Source organism: Scheffersomyces amazonensis (genome assembly GCF_036850825.1).
Source record: "Scheffersomyces amazonensis strain UFMG-HMD-26.3 chromosome Unknown RJT21scaffold_3, whole genome shotgun sequence".
Taxonomy (NCBI): domain Eukaryota; kingdom Fungi; phylum Ascomycota; class Pichiomycetes; order Serinales; family Debaryomycetaceae; genus Scheffersomyces; species Scheffersomyces amazonensis.
Genome location: NW_027042743.1, coordinates 473611 through 490061, shown reverse-complemented (window position 1 = coordinate 490061; position 16451 = coordinate 473611). Strand labels below are relative to the sequence as shown.

At 30.8% G+C, this 16451-nt stretch overlaps 9 protein-coding genes across 9 annotated transcripts; 5 read left to right on the top strand and 4 right to left on the bottom strand. All coding sequences in view use genetic code 12, as the record gives it.

The window, feature by feature from the left end:
* Positions 1 to 14: 14 nt before the first annotated feature.
* Positions 15 to 1782, top strand: RJT21DRAFT_105425 (MDR family MFS transporter; the record flags this gene model as incomplete). The annotated part of the gene is made up of 1 exon (XM_064879802.1): positions 15 to 1782. One exon carries the CDS (start codon positions 15 to 17, stop codon positions 1683 to 1685), a length of 1671 nt encoding a protein of 556 aa, XP_064738341.1. The 3' UTR covers positions 1686 to 1782.
* INO4 (Ino4p) lies at positions 1544 to 2418 on the top strand. Its single transcript, XM_064884128.1, has 2 exons — positions 1544 to 1997; positions 2096 to 2418. Exons 1-2 carry the CDS (start codon positions 1914 to 1916, stop codon positions 2354 to 2356), a joined length of 345 nt encoding a protein of 114 aa, XP_064738340.1. The 5' UTR covers positions 1544 to 1913; the 3' UTR covers positions 2357 to 2418.
* Positions 2419 to 2479: 61 nt separating this feature from the next.
* Positions 2480 to 4444, bottom strand: RJT21DRAFT_84374 (diphthine--ammonia ligase; the record flags this gene model as incomplete). Its single annotated transcript, XM_064885396.1, has 1 exon — positions 2480 to 4444. The coding sequence occupies one exon, from the start codon at positions 4442 to 4444 to the stop codon at positions 2480 to 2482; it is 1965 nt and encodes a 654-aa protein (XP_064738339.1).
* Positions 4445 to 4718: 274 nt separating this feature from the next.
* Positions 4719 to 6014, top strand: RPS9B (40S ribosomal protein uS4). Its single transcript, XM_064881622.1, has 2 exons — positions 4719 to 4746; positions 5226 to 6014. Exons 1-2 carry the CDS (start codon positions 4740 to 4742, stop codon positions 5786 to 5788), a joined length of 570 nt encoding a protein of 189 aa, XP_064738338.1. The 5' UTR covers positions 4719 to 4739; the 3' UTR covers positions 5789 to 6014.
* Positions 6015 to 6151: 137 nt separating this feature from the next.
* RPL21A (60S ribosomal protein eL21) lies at positions 6152 to 7518 on the top strand. The gene is made up of 2 exons (XM_064881621.1): positions 6152 to 6289; positions 6832 to 7518. The coding sequence occupies exons 1-2, from the start codon at positions 6279 to 6281 to the stop codon at positions 7301 to 7303; spliced, it is 483 nt and encodes a 160-aa protein (XP_064738337.1). The 5' UTR covers positions 6152 to 6278; the 3' UTR covers positions 7304 to 7518.
* Positions 7519 to 7805: 287 nt separating this feature from the next.
* On the top strand, positions 7806 to 9977 carry RJT21DRAFT_84530 (uncharacterized protein; the record flags this gene model as incomplete). Its single annotated transcript, XM_064885401.1, has 1 exon — positions 7806 to 9977. One exon carries the CDS (start codon positions 7806 to 7808, stop codon positions 9975 to 9977), a length of 2172 nt encoding a protein of 723 aa, XP_064738336.1.
* Positions 9978 to 10025: 48 nt separating this feature from the next.
* Positions 10026 to 12617, bottom strand: STE11 (mitogen-activated protein kinase kinase kinase). Its single transcript, XM_064884125.1, has one exon. The coding sequence runs from the start codon at positions 12501 to 12503 to the stop codon at positions 10074 to 10076; it is 2430 nt and encodes an 809-aa protein (XP_064738335.1). The 5' UTR covers positions 12504 to 12617; the 3' UTR covers positions 10026 to 10073.
* A 1-nt stretch (position 12618) lies between these two features.
* On the bottom strand, positions 12619 to 14949 carry RJT21DRAFT_31443 (phosphoprotein phosphatase). Its single transcript, XM_064884126.1, has one exon. It carries the CDS (start codon positions 14835 to 14837, stop codon positions 12714 to 12716), a length of 2124 nt encoding a protein of 707 aa, XP_064738334.1. The 5' UTR covers positions 14838 to 14949; the 3' UTR covers positions 12619 to 12713.
* Positions 14950 to 15088: 139 nt separating this feature from the next.
* On the bottom strand, positions 15089 to 15889 carry ASR3 (Asr3p). The gene has a single exon (XM_064881620.1). The coding sequence runs from the start codon at positions 15671 to 15673 to the stop codon at positions 15284 to 15286; it is 390 nt and encodes a 129-aa protein (XP_064738333.1). The 5' UTR covers positions 15674 to 15889; the 3' UTR covers positions 15089 to 15283.
* Between the last annotated feature and the right edge of the window lie 562 nt (positions 15890 to 16451).

The following is a 16451-nucleotide window of genomic DNA, read 5'->3' as shown; positions in this document are numbered from 1 at the left end:
TAATGAAATCGAATATGTTGAAAACACTCTCTAAAGAAGAAAGTAATACACACGATATCTCAGGAGACGATGCTGGTGATGGAACCAAGAAAGAAGATCAATATTTAACTGGATTTAAATTGTTTTCTTGTGTTTTTTCAATTTTATCATGCTTGTTTCTAATTGGTTTAGATCAAACTATTGTTGTGACTTTAACAACTGCTGTTGGAAATAAATTTAATTCCATTCAGAAAATAGGATGGTTATCCTCTGGATATTTATTAACGGTGTGCGTTTTTGCACCCTTTTGGGGAAAATTCTCTATCAGCTTTGGCAGAAAGTTCACTATGATGCTATCAATTTTAATATTTGAAATAGGTTCATTAATATGTGGTCTTTCTGTGAACATGAATATGTTAATTGCAGGAAGAGTTATAGCTGGTATTGGTGGAGGAGGCATTCAGGCATTAACTTTTATTATTGGAACTGAAGTGGTGCCAATGCATAAACGACCCAGAATTATGACATTTGTTGGTATAACAACTGCAATATCTTCAGTTTTAGGGCCAGTCATTGGTGGTGCATTTACTACACATGTTACCTGGAGGTGGAGTTTTTACATCAATTTGCCAATTGGTGGTATATCATTACTTCTATTCTTCATAGCTTTTAATCCTCCTCCAGTAGCTGGTTCTTTCAGGGAAAAAATAGTCAAGCTTGATTTTATTGGTACTGCAATTATTATAACCGGTTTAACTTTATTGTTGTTAGCCTTGACATTTGGATCTTCTTATGAATATAAGTGGAATTCAGCAATAGTAGTCAGTTTCTTTGTGGTTGGTGGATGTTTATGTATTGCTTTCTTTATATGGACTTACAAGTTTTCCAAATGTCCCTTAATCCTTCCTGAAGTCTTAAACATACCTCAGGTTAATGCTTCTGCATTAGTGTCCTTCTTCATGTTTGCATACTTCATCTCCACCACTTTATATCTTTCTATTTATTTTCAACTTGTGAGAGGTAAAAGTGCTTTGGATACGGGTATAAATTTATTCCCACTTATTATTAGTTTGGTTGTAACATCTGTATTATCAGGAAGACTTATTAAGAAGACTCTTTCAGTCAAGCCTTTTGTTATTATAGGGGGGATTTTCTCCCCAATTGGTGTTGCTCTTTTAACCTTGTATGGAATAGATACTTCAACTGGAAAATCTATAGGATTGCAAATTCTTCTTGGAATAGCCATTCGTATTCAGTTTCAATCTTCAGTTTTGTCAGCTCAATTGAGTGCACCAAATGTAGAAGGTGGCACAATCTTAACTTTGACATATATAGTTTTTAGTAGATGCTTAGGAGGATCAATTGGTGCCAACTTATCTAATGTTGTTTACAATACTAGTTTCGTGAACTTATTCAGAGAGCATCTTTCCAAGCAGTCCAATAAAATAATCCTCAATGAGTTAGGAAATACAAGTCCTTATGTTTTGCTCCATGCTAGTGATTTGCTCAAGGAATTATCCCCTGATTCTCAAATATTTGTTAAAGGTTTATACAACCATGCTATTAAAAACGTATACTATATGAATATTATTTTTGCGGGTATGACCTTAATTACCGGAATTTTCACAACAAATAGAAGAATTCCAGATCCTTCAAAAGGTGAAGAAGAAAGAAAAGCAGTGGAGAAGTTAAGAATAGGAGCTTGATATTTTGAATCCTTTTAGTTATGGTTTATAGAAATTTCTTTATCGAATACATCTTAATTAGTTGCAGATAATTTTTTGCGCCCAAAATAGAATTGCCTAATTAAGATATTGATCTGGTTGTACAAGACACGACTATTTCCCCACCAATGGACCCATATCGAAACTTTTCTTCCTCGGGAATCACAAGCTTCTATTACCACTAAAAGGTTCAATAGACGATTAAGAATTATGTCAAGTGGCGAAGAAGAGAGGACCCCAACAGGAAGGAAGAAAACCACAAAGTCTTCAGTTTTATCAGAGGAGCAAAAGAAAGTAAGTTGATAATTATAATTAGCTACTATATTAATGATAATAATGGGGAAGAGTATTAAGTAATATTAAACACAAGTACTAACTGAACTTAATTTTAGGCACATCATATAGCTTCAGAACAGAAACGAAGAGAGAACATTCGATCTGAATTTGATAAGATTGTCTCGTTGACTCCCACATTAACGGATCTGGAGAATAGATCCGAGTTGAATATATTAACTAAGAGTGCTGATTTTATAGATCAGTTGAGAGAAGAAAATATCAAGTTGGTAGAGTTAGCTAAATTGAAAGGTATTCATGTTCCATCAGAGTTGATATATAATGGTCCTACTAGTGATGGTAGTGATATAGCCAAATAGTGATCGAAAATTGTTTCCTTTCCTTTCTTTTCCTTTTCATTCGTTCGTTCATTGGACCAGAATGTAATACCCTACTTCTATCCATACTTCTAAGTATTCTATTTGTATTAATATATATATTATTTATGGTAATTTGGACTCTATCTTTAAGACCAATGCATATTTGTAGGACTTCCCTTTGTTATTCCATACTGCGTCTACAGGAAGGAATTCACAATTTAAAGTAATATTTAACTCTTTGGCATGTGTATGGGTTGTTATGAGCTGTATATAATCGGACTGGTTTGTTTTAAGTAATTCTTTCACAATTTCTTGTTCATTACTAAACAAAACAACAACCTTAAATGTTTCAGCTTTATCAATACATACATAATTACTGTCTTCAAATGTCTCTACAAGTTTTGTAATATCACTTTCTTTATTATCAACATCCATATCATCGTCGTCATCATAGTACATGTCGGTAATACTTTCATAACTAAGACCACCCCACTCAACTTGTGCATTTCTTGGTAAGGCTGGTACTTGAACTATTACTAACTGCTTCAAGCTACTCCCAGTTTGTTCAATCGAAGATATATATTCATTCCATGTACTACTGACTTCCGATAAGAATCTTTGCCTTGTAATGAAACATATCACCAGAGCTAATTTTGTAACATTTGCTAATGTTTTAACTCTATGTAAGTGTTGTAATGATAAAACGGAATTGAATTCAGAATTTTCCAAAGACAACTCCATTGAACTTGGAATCAAGGGAATTTGACCCGACAATGTGGCTGTCTTATATGACCCTCTTGTTTCAATTACAGTTTGGGAATATGGCCCTATATTTTGTGGAGCCCAATAGGATCGAGATCTGATATGATGTCCTGATTTCATATTATCAGGATGTTGCTTTAGTACTATACAAGATAACTGTATTTGTGAATTTAAACTAGTCTGAATACATATTCTTGATGGTGGTAAATATAAATGCTCAAAACTTTTGGAATAAATGCTATTGATTTCATTAAAGCTACTCATATCAGCAAGTAATAAAGTTATGTGTTGAATATTATTGAATGATAAGTTATGTTCTTGTAGTATTTCTGCCAATCTGTGAAATATCTCTGTAGCTTGATTCTTAAGGTCAGGAGCAGACGAAGTTATATTAGATATGTATAATTTTGTTTCAGTTGAAACTATAGATTCTATAGATTTGTGTCGAATAGATGCATCCACAGTTTCAGCTGTTTCATTAATGTCGAGTTTGCTAAGATCTGGAGCTCGTTTAACTTCATCTAGAAGTTCGTCAAACTCTGGACTTAATAAATCAGGAGGATTTATTAATGAGTAATCCGAAGCATCGTCTTTTTCTTCAACTTCTACTTTAACTTTGAGATAAGAAACATCATCATTAGAATGATTTACAATTTGTTTATCAGTAAGGATCAATTTCTTATATTTGAATATGGGTGAATCAAATACCAAAGTCTCAAATTCTCCACCTTCACCACAGATATGAACCTCATACAATTGATTCAACTTAACCAATTGTGAGAAAACTTGACTAATTGACTTTCCAAGATGATTTTCATTCAATCCTATGGCTGCTACTTTAATTAATCTAGCATCCAATTGATTCTGACACATTTCTTGCATCAATTCATACTGATCACGTTGCCAAAGGTAAGCCAAAGAAGTCAAATTCAATCTGTCACATACATTTTCAACTCTACTCCTTTGATAATGTGATAGAATAGCTCCACAACTAACTGCTTGTAAATCAGGATGATGATGTTTAACAGTACTTAATAATTTATACAAGTCTTCAATTTCATCATCTTTAGTTATAGAATATTCAAGATGCTGATTTGAAGAAGTACCGGAAATTGGCTGCCTATATAAGGGCACATTCAAACATCCAGAATAATATTCTATAACATCATGCCCCACAGTCTGAAACATAAAGGAATCAATCTCATCTTTCGTAGGATCCTGAGGATATAAATTAGCCAACGCAATTAAATCATGACCCTGAGACAAACAATGATGAATATTAAAGAAAGAATCCTTACCACCAGATATCAATGCCACAAACTTCATTTCTTCTGGTTCGACTATTCATGTTTCTTTGTTTAAATCAACTAGTATTAGCTGAAAAATCATATTAGGTACATCTAACCTGTAAATCGTATAAAACCTGTAAATATAAACTAAATTTACTGAGACTGCTCTACCATTTTTTAAAGGGCTTATATTCAGTCCTAAATATTTTTCATTTTCAAATTTCGCACTGAAAAATTTCTTCCATCTATAAGAAAAAAAATTTATTAGTTTGAAAAATTTTTAAATTCTTCTACTCTTCTTTTACTTCTTTACACCAAAACAACAAGTCAACATGCCTCGTATGTATTCTATTACTTAAATGGTAGAACTATCTTAAGGGATGTGTTCTAATCAATGATAACTTATAATGAACCAGAATCACACATTCCATTGGATTTGGGTGATTGACTGATCATTAGAGGTTCGGGTCCTCATATTCATAATTTCAACTGGAAGTTAATTAACTGAAAGTTGACATTATGAAAAGATTCTGAAGTTTTTTCAGAAACGTTTTTAATTAATTGGTACTGAACTCCCGACACTTCAGTACCAAACTTTTCTTCGGAGAGTTATAACTATTGTTCTTATATAAAGAAGTGATACATGTGTGTACTTTGATTTAAGATAATTGAAGGAATAACTCGAAGATGAAATTGTTTTAAAAATGATTTCTGTAAAAATTTTCTTAATCTTTTCTAATTATGAATATTGTAGATACCCGTAAATTTGAACCATTGTTTTATTAGTTTGTAAGAACAATATGCTAACTATTTTTTAGGTGCTCCAAACACTTACTCCAAGACTTACTCTGTCCCAAAGAGACCTTACGAATCTGCTCGTTTAGATGCTGAATTAAAGTTAGCCGGTGAATACGGTTTAAAGAACAAGAGAGAAATCTACAGAATTGGTTTCCAATTATCTAAGATCAGAAGAGCTGCTCGTGATTTATTAACCAGAGATGAAAAGGACCCAAAGAGATTATTCGAAGGTAATGCTTTAATTAGAAGATTAGTTAGAGTTGGTGTCTTATCCGAAGACAAGATGAAATTAGATTATGTCTTAGCTTTAAGAGTCGAAGATTTCTTAGAAAGAAGATTACAAACCCAAGTTTTCAAATTAGGTTTAGCTAGATCTATTCACCACGCCAGAGTTTTAATCACTCAAAGACACATTGCTGTTGGTAAACAAATTGTCAACATTCCATCTTTCACTGTCAGATTAGACTCTCAAAAACACATTGACTTTGCCCACAACTCCCCATACGGTGGTGGTAGAGCTGGTAGAGTTAAGAGAAGAAACCAAAACAAGGGTGGTGAAGAAGGTGCTGAAGACGAAGAATAAGCGATTTAGGCTAAATTCATACATTAATTTAATCTCTTGTTTATATCTTTATCTTTCTTATATCACACTTATTTAATATATTGGTTTTTCCTTTATTTCCATCAATTTTACTTCTTTATTTCTTTATGTAAATTATTATAATATATCATTTAATCGAATTATACTATTAAACCTAACTGACTAACCATTTCATTCATTGTATATGTTTATAGGTAATTTTGCAATCTAAATATAAGTAGTTAACCTAATTAAACGAATATTGTTGTAGTCACGTGAAATAATCAAACATAGGTCTCAAGCCCTAAGACTAACATATGCAGTACCGTGCGCATCACCATAGTTAACAAAAAGATTCTCATAGTTAAGGATTTTTTCCCATAGTTAAGGCTGCTAACCAAAGGGCGAAAAAAAAACTAGTGGGACTTTTCATTTGAAAATTGACTTACGACTCTTTTGGACCTTTGATTAGTTCACCAATACATAACTAAAAATGGGTAAATCGTATGTGTTATAAACTTAAGAGTAGAAACGACGGAGAGTCTAAGAGAATTACAGATCCATGGAGAGCCTGTTATGTTACAAGAAATCAGTATTGAATAAATAATAAATTTTCATTTTCATCATCATCATAACCTTTACCAGCACCATTAAGGTGACTGAACTATGGAATAAATACTCAAAATATTATGATATATATTATGTGGAATTAGTAATAATAATTTTGAATTAAGAATAGACAGACTGAAGTGTTTTACAACATAGGTTTTTATGAATATTAATTAGTGGAATTAACATACAACGAAAGAGTAACTGCAATGAAGATCAATATTGAAGACAAGAACAATTGTACAAATTTACTATCCTTTTTACTAACATATCACTAACAACGAATCCCGAAGAATCAAACATAATTACACTGTAACTGTTCAATAATTTTTCCACCTGAATTCTTTTAGATTTTTTATCGAGTTTCGATGCTTCATTTTTCATCTGAAATGATGTAATAAACTATGAGGAATAATATACTAACTAAATATTTATAGTCGTGGTTACAGATCCGGTACTCGTTACGCTTTCCAACGTGACTTCAAGAAGCATGGTACTATTGCTTTATCCACCTACTTGAAGGTTTACAAGGTTGGTGATATTGTTGATATTAAAGCCAATGGTGCTATCCAAAAGGGTATGCCACACAAATACTACCACGGTAAGACTGGTATCGTTTACAATGTTACTAAATCTTCTGTTGGTGTTATTGTCAACAAGATTGTTGGTAACAGATACATTGAAAAGAGAGTTAACTTAAGAGTTGAACATGTTAAACACTCTAAATGTAGACAAGAATTCTTAAACAGAGTTAAAACTAACGCTGCTTTAAAGAAAGAAGCTAAAGCAAAGGGTGAACAAGTTAACTTAAAGAGACAACCAGCCAAGCCAAGAGAAGCTAGAGTTATTTCTACTGAAGGTAACGTTCCTCAAACCTTAGCCCCAGTTCCTTATGAAACTTTCATTTAAATGTTATTATATTTATATGATAGAATATTTGGCACTACAACATACATACATATAAAACAAAATTTAATGCACGTAAAAATTTAAAGTTTGATTGGCTTAATGTAGAAATGTGAGTAAGAGTATATAGTATACATCAACTAAGATTGCACCTGTAATTGTGATTGTGATTGTGATTGTGATTATGATTGTGATTGTAATTGTGACTGTGATTTATGGTATCATTGCTTGATAACATACACTATACTTGCATGTATATATATAGAAATACTCTTTGCAATATTGAGCGACTCGTATAAATGAAAAAAGTTTCGCTTAGTTTGGTAGGAGAACTTCACGTGACTCGTATTTCCATTTGTGACGCAATAGAATACAGTGTGTTTTTCTTCTATTCTTTTTATTATTTTTGAGGAGTGTCCTTTGCGGCTCCCAGCCATGGCTATCTTGAAATCTCGTAGTGTATAATTATTAATTGTATAATAGCTTTATTAGCATATAAATTAGTATGGGTGATAATTCCGAGGTGAATTCACCAACTCCTGAAGTTAATGGAATTAATCTCATAGAAAAGAGTCCAACGCCAATTGTTGTCCCCAATCGTGGAGCAAACAATAATAAAACTTCAAATGTATTTGAAACAGCATTACAAGTATGGACAGAAATTGATTTAACATCATTACAATTAAAATTAGATGATCAAGGATTAGAATTAAAGGATGAACAAAAGAATTCATTATTAAATCGTAAAGAATTAGCTTCGAAGACCAAAGAATTTCGTAAATTACCTGATAATCAAAAATTAGATCAAATAAAGCCTTTATTAAAATTATATCAAAATGAAATTGATACTTTAACAAATAAAAAGAAAACGGTAGAGAATTATTTCTTTGGAATTTATAGATTAATTGCAGAAGCTCCTGATCCAAAACCTTTATTAGAAGCTTCATTAGATTCAGTTATACAATCTAATGAAGTTAATGGTTTAAAACGGGAAGTTGAAAGATTAACTGAAGAATTAGCTAGAAAAGCAGATTATGAACAATTAAAACAAAGATTACTTACCAATGAACAATCATCAGCAGAATTATTAACTTCTAAATTAAATGCAAAAGATGATGAATATAAATCTTTAATAGATGAAAAGGAATCTAATTGGTTAGAAAAACAAAAACAATATGAATTACAAATTAAAAAGGCTCAGAATCAAATTGAAGAATTAAGAACTTCTAAAGAAGTAACAGAATTACAATTAGATTCTCAAAATAAACAACGATCTTCTCTTACTGATTCTTCAACTCCTTCAATTTTAGCTCAATTAGATATAGTTTCAAGAGATGCAGAATATTCAAAAAAGAGAGTTTATGAATTAGAAAAGAGAAATGAACAATTAAGAAGAGAAATATCTCAAACTAAGAATGATATCGAATTAGAAAATTTAAAGGCAGAATATTCTAAAAAATCATTAGAATTAGAAGGAGAAAATGCTTTATTGGTGGCCAATTTAGATCAAACAAGAAAGAAATTACAAGATAGTTTAAAGGAGAATGAACTTAAATATGATACTTTCAATAAAGATATTGAAAAATTAAATATTGAAATTAAAAATCTTAAAATTCGTCTTGATAAAACAGCAGATTATGATGAAATTAAGCATGAATTACATTTATTAAGACAAATAGAATTTGGACAAGATGAAGAAGATGAAGAAATAGATGGTAATGAAGAAATTGATGGAGATTCTAAAAAGATAGACAATATTTTAATAAATAGGAATAAGGTTTTAACTCAAGAATTAGCACAATATAGATCTGAACAAGAAGAGATTAAAAATCAATTAAAATCATTAGAAGAATCTAATTTATATTTACAACAAGAATTAGCCAAATCTCATGATTTGAATGAAAAATTAGAAGAAGATTTAGCTGAAGTTCAAGATTCTGGTAAATTTAATGATAATGCAAGTTTAATATCAGGTATTAGTCGAGCTACAAGACCTGGTAGAAATGGTAGTATAATATCAGGATTTTCTGGAAATAACATTGGATCAGAAGATGCATCTATATTACCAATTATTACTAAACAAAGAGATAGATTTAGAGATCGAAATAATGAACTTGAAGAAGAACTTAAAAAGCAATATAGTGCTGTTACAAGTATGAAGAGAGAATTAAATATTTTAAAGAAAGATAATGAAGAATTATATGAAAGAACAAGATATTTAGCATCATATAATCAAAGTCAACAATCAATTGGTTCAAGAACAAATTCTGTAACTGGTAAGAAATTATTTCAACCTAAACCAAATGTAGTTAATAATGATCTTGAAAGTAATCCTTATCATCAAAGTTATGAATCAAAATTACATCCTATTGAACAATTTAGACTTCGTGAACAAGAAAGAATTAATTCAAAATTATCACCTATAGAACGGTTATTTATTTCATTAACTAGAGCAATTCTTGCCACTAGAACAACAAGAATGTTATTCTTTTTCTATTGTCTTGGATTACATTGTGTGGTAATGTTTATAACTATTTATGCTATGAGTTTACATACAACTTTAATCCCTGAAGTAGGAATGAATTTAAGTACTGGAGGTGTAGCTTCAGGTAAAGTAGGATCTCCTAATATAAAAATGGATGCTCCAGCTCCAGCTCTAGCTCCTGGGATTATATAATTTATGAGATATGTGTAAATATAGTTTAATAAAAGTCATAGACTACCCATGTTATATATATATATATATATTAAATACTAATTTATTACTATAGCCCTATTGCTTAGATAATATAAGAGGATTTAAAAATGAATCAGATAATAATTCAACAGCACTTGGTCTCTTTTTATAATCTAATTCAAATGTTCTACCTAAAAAGTCTTTAGCTTCTTGTGTACACCATTCAGGTATAAGAGGAGTTATATGAGTTCCAATTTTAAATATGGCTTGCATTTGAGAAAATTCAGGAAATGGATGTTTACCAGTAAACATTTCAATAATTAAACAACCAACTGACCAAATATCAGCCTTTTTAGTATAAGCTGTTTGTTTAACAACTTCAGGTGCCATCCAATAAACTGATCCTTGAAGTGAAGCTCGTTTACCAGTTCTCTTTTGAGTTTCAATTTCATCTTCTAAATTATTTACTTTCTTAGAAATTCCAAAATCTCCAATTTTAACAGTACCTTTAATATCAATTAATATATTAGCTCCTTTAATATCTCGATGAATAATATCTTCTCCATGTAAATAATTTAATCCAATTAATACTTGTCGTATAAAATTTCTAATTAATGGTTCTTCAAATGGTCCATATGATTGTAACATAGATTGAACTGAACCTCCAGGAACATATTCCAAGTATATATTCAAATTTTCTTCATCAACTGATGCACCAAAATATCTAACAATATTTTCATGATTTAATTCTCTTAATAACATCATTTCTCGTTGTTGTTCAGCAATCATCTTTTGTTGTTCTGATGCATCTCCATTACTCAGTTTAGGTAATGGAACTTGCTTAACTGCCATTACTTCTCCAGTAAATGAATTCATACCTAAATAAACTGTACCAAAACTACCAGCTCCAATTCTAGCACCCTTTAACCAATTCTTAGGTACATTACCTGAAAGTGAACCAACAGTATGACTAAAGTAACCTTCATCATAATCTTCAAAATCATTACCATATTCAGCAATCACATCGTCAGCATCATCTGAATCAGAATCCACACTTAATAATTCAATTCGTGAATATCTATTATTATTATTGTTATTATTATTGGATTGTTCAGCAAAACTTGCAGGTATAGATGCTCTATGAAGTATTTGCATAGATGAAGTTGTTGAAACCATTGATTTAGCATCATTATTGTTATTGGCTCCATTAGAATTAACAGAAGGTGGTTTACTAAATATCGACAGAACATCATTTGGATTTACAGCTTCATCTAATTCTCGAATATTATCAACCATAACATCACCAATTGTTCTTCCCTTTTGTCTTCTTCCATTAAATTGATCACCTGAAGAAATAGATCCTGCTCTAGTAGGATTAGCATGTGGACCAGTTTGATTACTCATAATTGATCCTCTTCTATTTACAGATAAATTACTACCAGTAGCAATCATTCCAGCAGGTAAATTAAATCGTTTAGAAAGACGTACACTATATCTAACTGAATTTCTAATTGTTTGTTCAAGTTCTTTTTGTTGAGTATCAGGGAAATATTCTGCCAAGTTAGATGAAATTAATTCACTAGGAGGTCTTTGTCCAAAGAAACTTCTTAAAGTTGGACGAGATGTAGCAGTCTTTCTATTATCAGGAATATGAAATTGACTTAAATTATTATGAGTTAAAGATCTTAAATTAGCATACTTTTCATATTTTGCAATGATTTTTCTACTAGTTTCTATTGCTAATTCAGTTGGATATTCATTTTTAGGACAAAGAATAATTCGATGTTTTTCTAATCTATCAGGTGAATAACAAATAGTTACTAATTCCACATCAAATAATATATTAAATTCTTGATTATTATTATTATTAATTCCTGAATGAACATAAGTATCATATTCAGTTTCCCTCAGTTTAATACCAATCTTCTTAAGCATTTTTCTTTTAATAGATTGTGCATTAAAACATCCAGTAATATTAACTTTCTTAGTTGAACCATCTTGTAATATAAATGTAACATTCTTATTAGATTCTTTTGAATTGGGATGTTGTGATGGATTAGATGATGCAGCTACTATATTACTAGAATTAACCAGTAAAGTTCCTGAATCATTTGAATTTGAAACTTCACCTATTTGACTATCAGTTCCACCAATTAATTTCGATTCATATACATCAATCTTTTGACCTAAATGAAGACTGGCTACACGATAAAGATCTTCTACTGATATTCCATTAGCCAAAATTTCAGTTTTCAAACTCGATATGGCAATCTCTAATTTCAATCTATCTCCAAGTTTATTAATCCCAATTTCGCGTAATGCTTCCGTGTCCAATTCAGGAACTAAATCCATGGTGATACCATTATCGACAAACTTGGTAAAATATTGACCACAGTTTGATTTGTTTAACCATGACTTTAATTCCTTAGAATCGTATCGGCTAGCATTACCACTAATATTAAGATTATTAAGATTACTACTACTATTATTACTCTCAATGAGCGTATCTCCTGTTTGATCCACCATACTCGCAATCACTACTAACTTTTTTTCAATACTCTTTACAATTGATTAACACTTAATTGGACCCTCCTTTTAGACACATTTTATCTTTTTATAGCGCACAAAATGTTTCATATACAAATGCGCAATGTATTACAAGCGAATGATTATGATTCTAGCTACTGTACATAGGATTAATAAAAGCTATTGATTCCCCTGAAAAAAAGGTAAACATTAAAAGTTGACAACTTTACCATCGGTTACTAAAATTTGAGTATCAACAATTTGATCAGGTTCTTGTTCAGTTCTTTTCCAAGATTTGATTTCAGCATTATTACTATCAATTTCATAAATCCTTAATCGTCTTATATAACCTCCATAACCTCCATATCCACCTTCTCCTGATCCACCTCCATAACATAACCACATTTTATTTTCTTCTTCACTATCTTTATTGGCAATATCTAGTAAACAATAATCATTACAATGATCATGTCCTACACTTACAACTTTAACTCCAACTTTATTAAGTATAGATCTTGCTCCAGTATTATATCTTGGAGCAGTAATTCCTTCTTTTTGTTCACCAATAAATGGTTGATGAAGATTTCGATATTCTGGTATTGGTATATGGAAAAATGCCATTGATAAATGAATATGCGTATAAGCATCAATTGCCTTTTTCATATTAGCATGAGTCTCTTCAACCCATTTTAATTGATTCTCTTTAATCCAATCATAACCTGGAGTAACTTTTGGATTTTGAGAATACGCATGAGTATCAAGAAAGAATAATGATAATGCTGGATTATGAGATGCTGGACCTTCAACTGTTAAGACATAATTTCCAAAACCATCTATATCTTCGGGTCCCAATTGAGCCAATGAATATGGTAAACTTGCAGCAAGACTCATCATTTCACTCTTAGTTAATGATCCTTCATGATCATGATTACCAAGTGTAACAGCAAACGGGATTTTCCTACTAACAAATGGATGAAGTGCCTTAAACAATGCAGTTTCTGAATCTGGAGCGGTTTCTCCAAAAATTTGATCTCCTGATAAAACAACAAGATCTGGCTTTTCAAGTTCTAATACTTTTTCAAGGAATTTTAAAGTCCTAGGATCAGCTTCACAACCCTTCTTAGAACTTGAAGGTACTGGATCACGACACTTTCCTACTCCTGTAGAGAAGTGTAAATCAGCTACTTGTAAGATTTTAAACTTGCCATTTTTATTAATTTTTAAAACAGGTGAATATTTGGCTTGCTTATAATTGACTTTGTCACCCTTTCTTACAGTCAAGTAAGCCTTTTTATCTGGTTGTGTAGCTATATCTCTTAATGGACCATCTTTAATTAAATTCCAATTGGGTCTTGGATCAACAGCATCTTCTCCAAATAAGATATCAATTCCTGTTACTGCATTAGCTTGAACTTTACCATATCTTAACCATATACCATTAGATTTATATACCCATCCATCTTTGGCCAAATCCTCTTTTGTGGGGACATATAACATTCTTTCTAATTCATGTCTACTGGTTTCAACACTTCTCTTAGATGACTTGATATCACCATCTTCTTGATTTTCTGATACAATATCACCATCTGCATTTTCTTCAATAGATCCATCTGATTTAGAAGGATTCTGAGGTTGAATATTTTCTTCAAATTCCTTTTGTTTTGCTGCTTCACTTAATTTGGTAGAAGCAGAATTTTGTTTATCCTTTTCCAAATCTATCTTGATTGGCTTAATATCATTATCATTATCAATTAAATTCTTATGAGCATCATCATCAAATACTTTTCCTGAATGAAATTCATCTATGATGTATTTTGGAAGTTTTAATTTTTCATTTCCTTTTATTTTTGAGTCTTGACTTGGATTAGAAATGGCAATATCAATAATAACCAATTTCTCAGTAATCTTATTATTATCTCTCTTTTCATTAGAATCTGAATCTTCCTCAAAAGCTCCTAAAAAAACACTTGATTTAACTGTCTTATAAGATAAGAATTGCTTTTTAATCCAACTAGATCCTAATAATAAATCCTTATCTAGTTTAATCCATTTACTAGAATCTTCAGGAATTTTACCATATTTACCTTCACTATCTCCCGGTATTCCACATTTCTTATTACCACTATTATAAGCAAAACAATTATTAATTGAAATATCAACAATATACAGATCTGCAGATGGTTGGAAAAATGATGGAGTTAAACTTGTAGGTATATAATCTTGAAGTTTGATAACATTCAGACTATTAGCTACAATTAATAATATTATGGCTACTATAAGAAATCCTATTAAATAGGTTAATTGTCTAAGCCATCTTCTTGGTAATCCCAACATGATGGTATATTAGATAAACCTATCTTTATTGTAAATTTAGATTTTCACCCTTATTCGTAATATATAACCATCAAGTTAATTAACCGAAGGTTTGAAATTTTGTGAGGCTCAATTGATTTTGTGTGCCTTTATCAGATTTATATATGGGGATTCTTCAATCCATACAAAGATAGAATAACCAATTGATTGATTACTAGTATAGATATAGTTAAGAAAGTTACAGTATTACAACTACAATTGTTTAATAACAATCCACGATATTTATATTTATATTTATATTGTATTTATATTGCATTTCTATTGCATTTATATTTGTATAATTTTTTACTATGTAAATTTTTAGAACCACCAGCTCTGACCAATACCGTAGAGCTGTAACCGAAAAGGACAAATAAATCAAAGCAGTACAGGTAAACCAATAAACCAGTTAACCCAATCTAGCACCATTATTTAGAGTCATGAGAATCTTCATCTTTAGCAGCTTGTTTAGCTTCTCTAGCAGCTGCCAATTGTGCCTCTCTCTCTTTAGCAGCAGGCTCAATATCAGGAAATGTTTCAGCATTAACCTGAGGTTTAAAACGAGCAGGATCTAAAACAACATGGTGGGGTTTGGAAATCTTACTAAATGGAACTCTTTTCCCATGCATATCAACTAAAAGTTTATCTGGATCTAAATTCTCCAATTCTTCTGGTGTAAATTTATTAAAGAGTGATTGTTCACTGCTACTTGAAGTGTTTTTAGCCATTACTATATGATTATCTGATGATGAAAATATTAATCTGTATGATAAATATAAGCAAACAAAAATTAAAGTATTAAATAACAAAGGATTCATTAAATTTTATGAGCTTTTTTAATTATAATTTAAGGAGGTATGAAATTGTTATATAAATAAATGGTGGCAATTTCATGGTCACTACATAGCAAACTTAAACTTAGCCCAGTTAAACTAATGTACCTTGTTTTTTTCGGGTGAGTGTGTATGTAGTTCAATAAATTTTTTTGTTTGAAACGACTGTGACTTGAGTTGGTTCCAACTTATATTTCTTTTCTCCTAAAAACTCATGAGTAACTTCAAGCTTTTCTATTTTAAGTTTATTATAATTAGGAGGATAATTGATTGTTTGAGGAGTTCCAAATTTCCAAAGTTTGGAAATGTAGAGATCAAATGAAGGACGTGTGAAACCATACTCAGTTTGAATCTTATATAGTTTATTAACTAAATCCGTAAACCCCTCTCCATCATCATGTGTATCAAGTACAATCTTAACACTTATTTTTAATTTACTTGTTTTAGCTCCAGTCTTTAATTCTTCAAGAAGATAATCAAAAGATTGTTTGTAATTACATTCAACTACAGGATTATGATAATAAAATGGAATTGGCTCTCTAGTAAAGTCAAAATTACTACAAACATAGTAAAGTCTAGGATCAACTTCTTTCCTACAATCTCTAACAGGAAAATAATCTTCTTCCAGGAAATAATTATTCCTACCTTTTGAGAATGGATGGAAATGCTCAAATATATGTACAATATGTTCGATATTTTCAGCTTCTTCTAATTCGATATCCATTTTAATAGACTGTATTGATGATGGTCAGAAAGAATTACA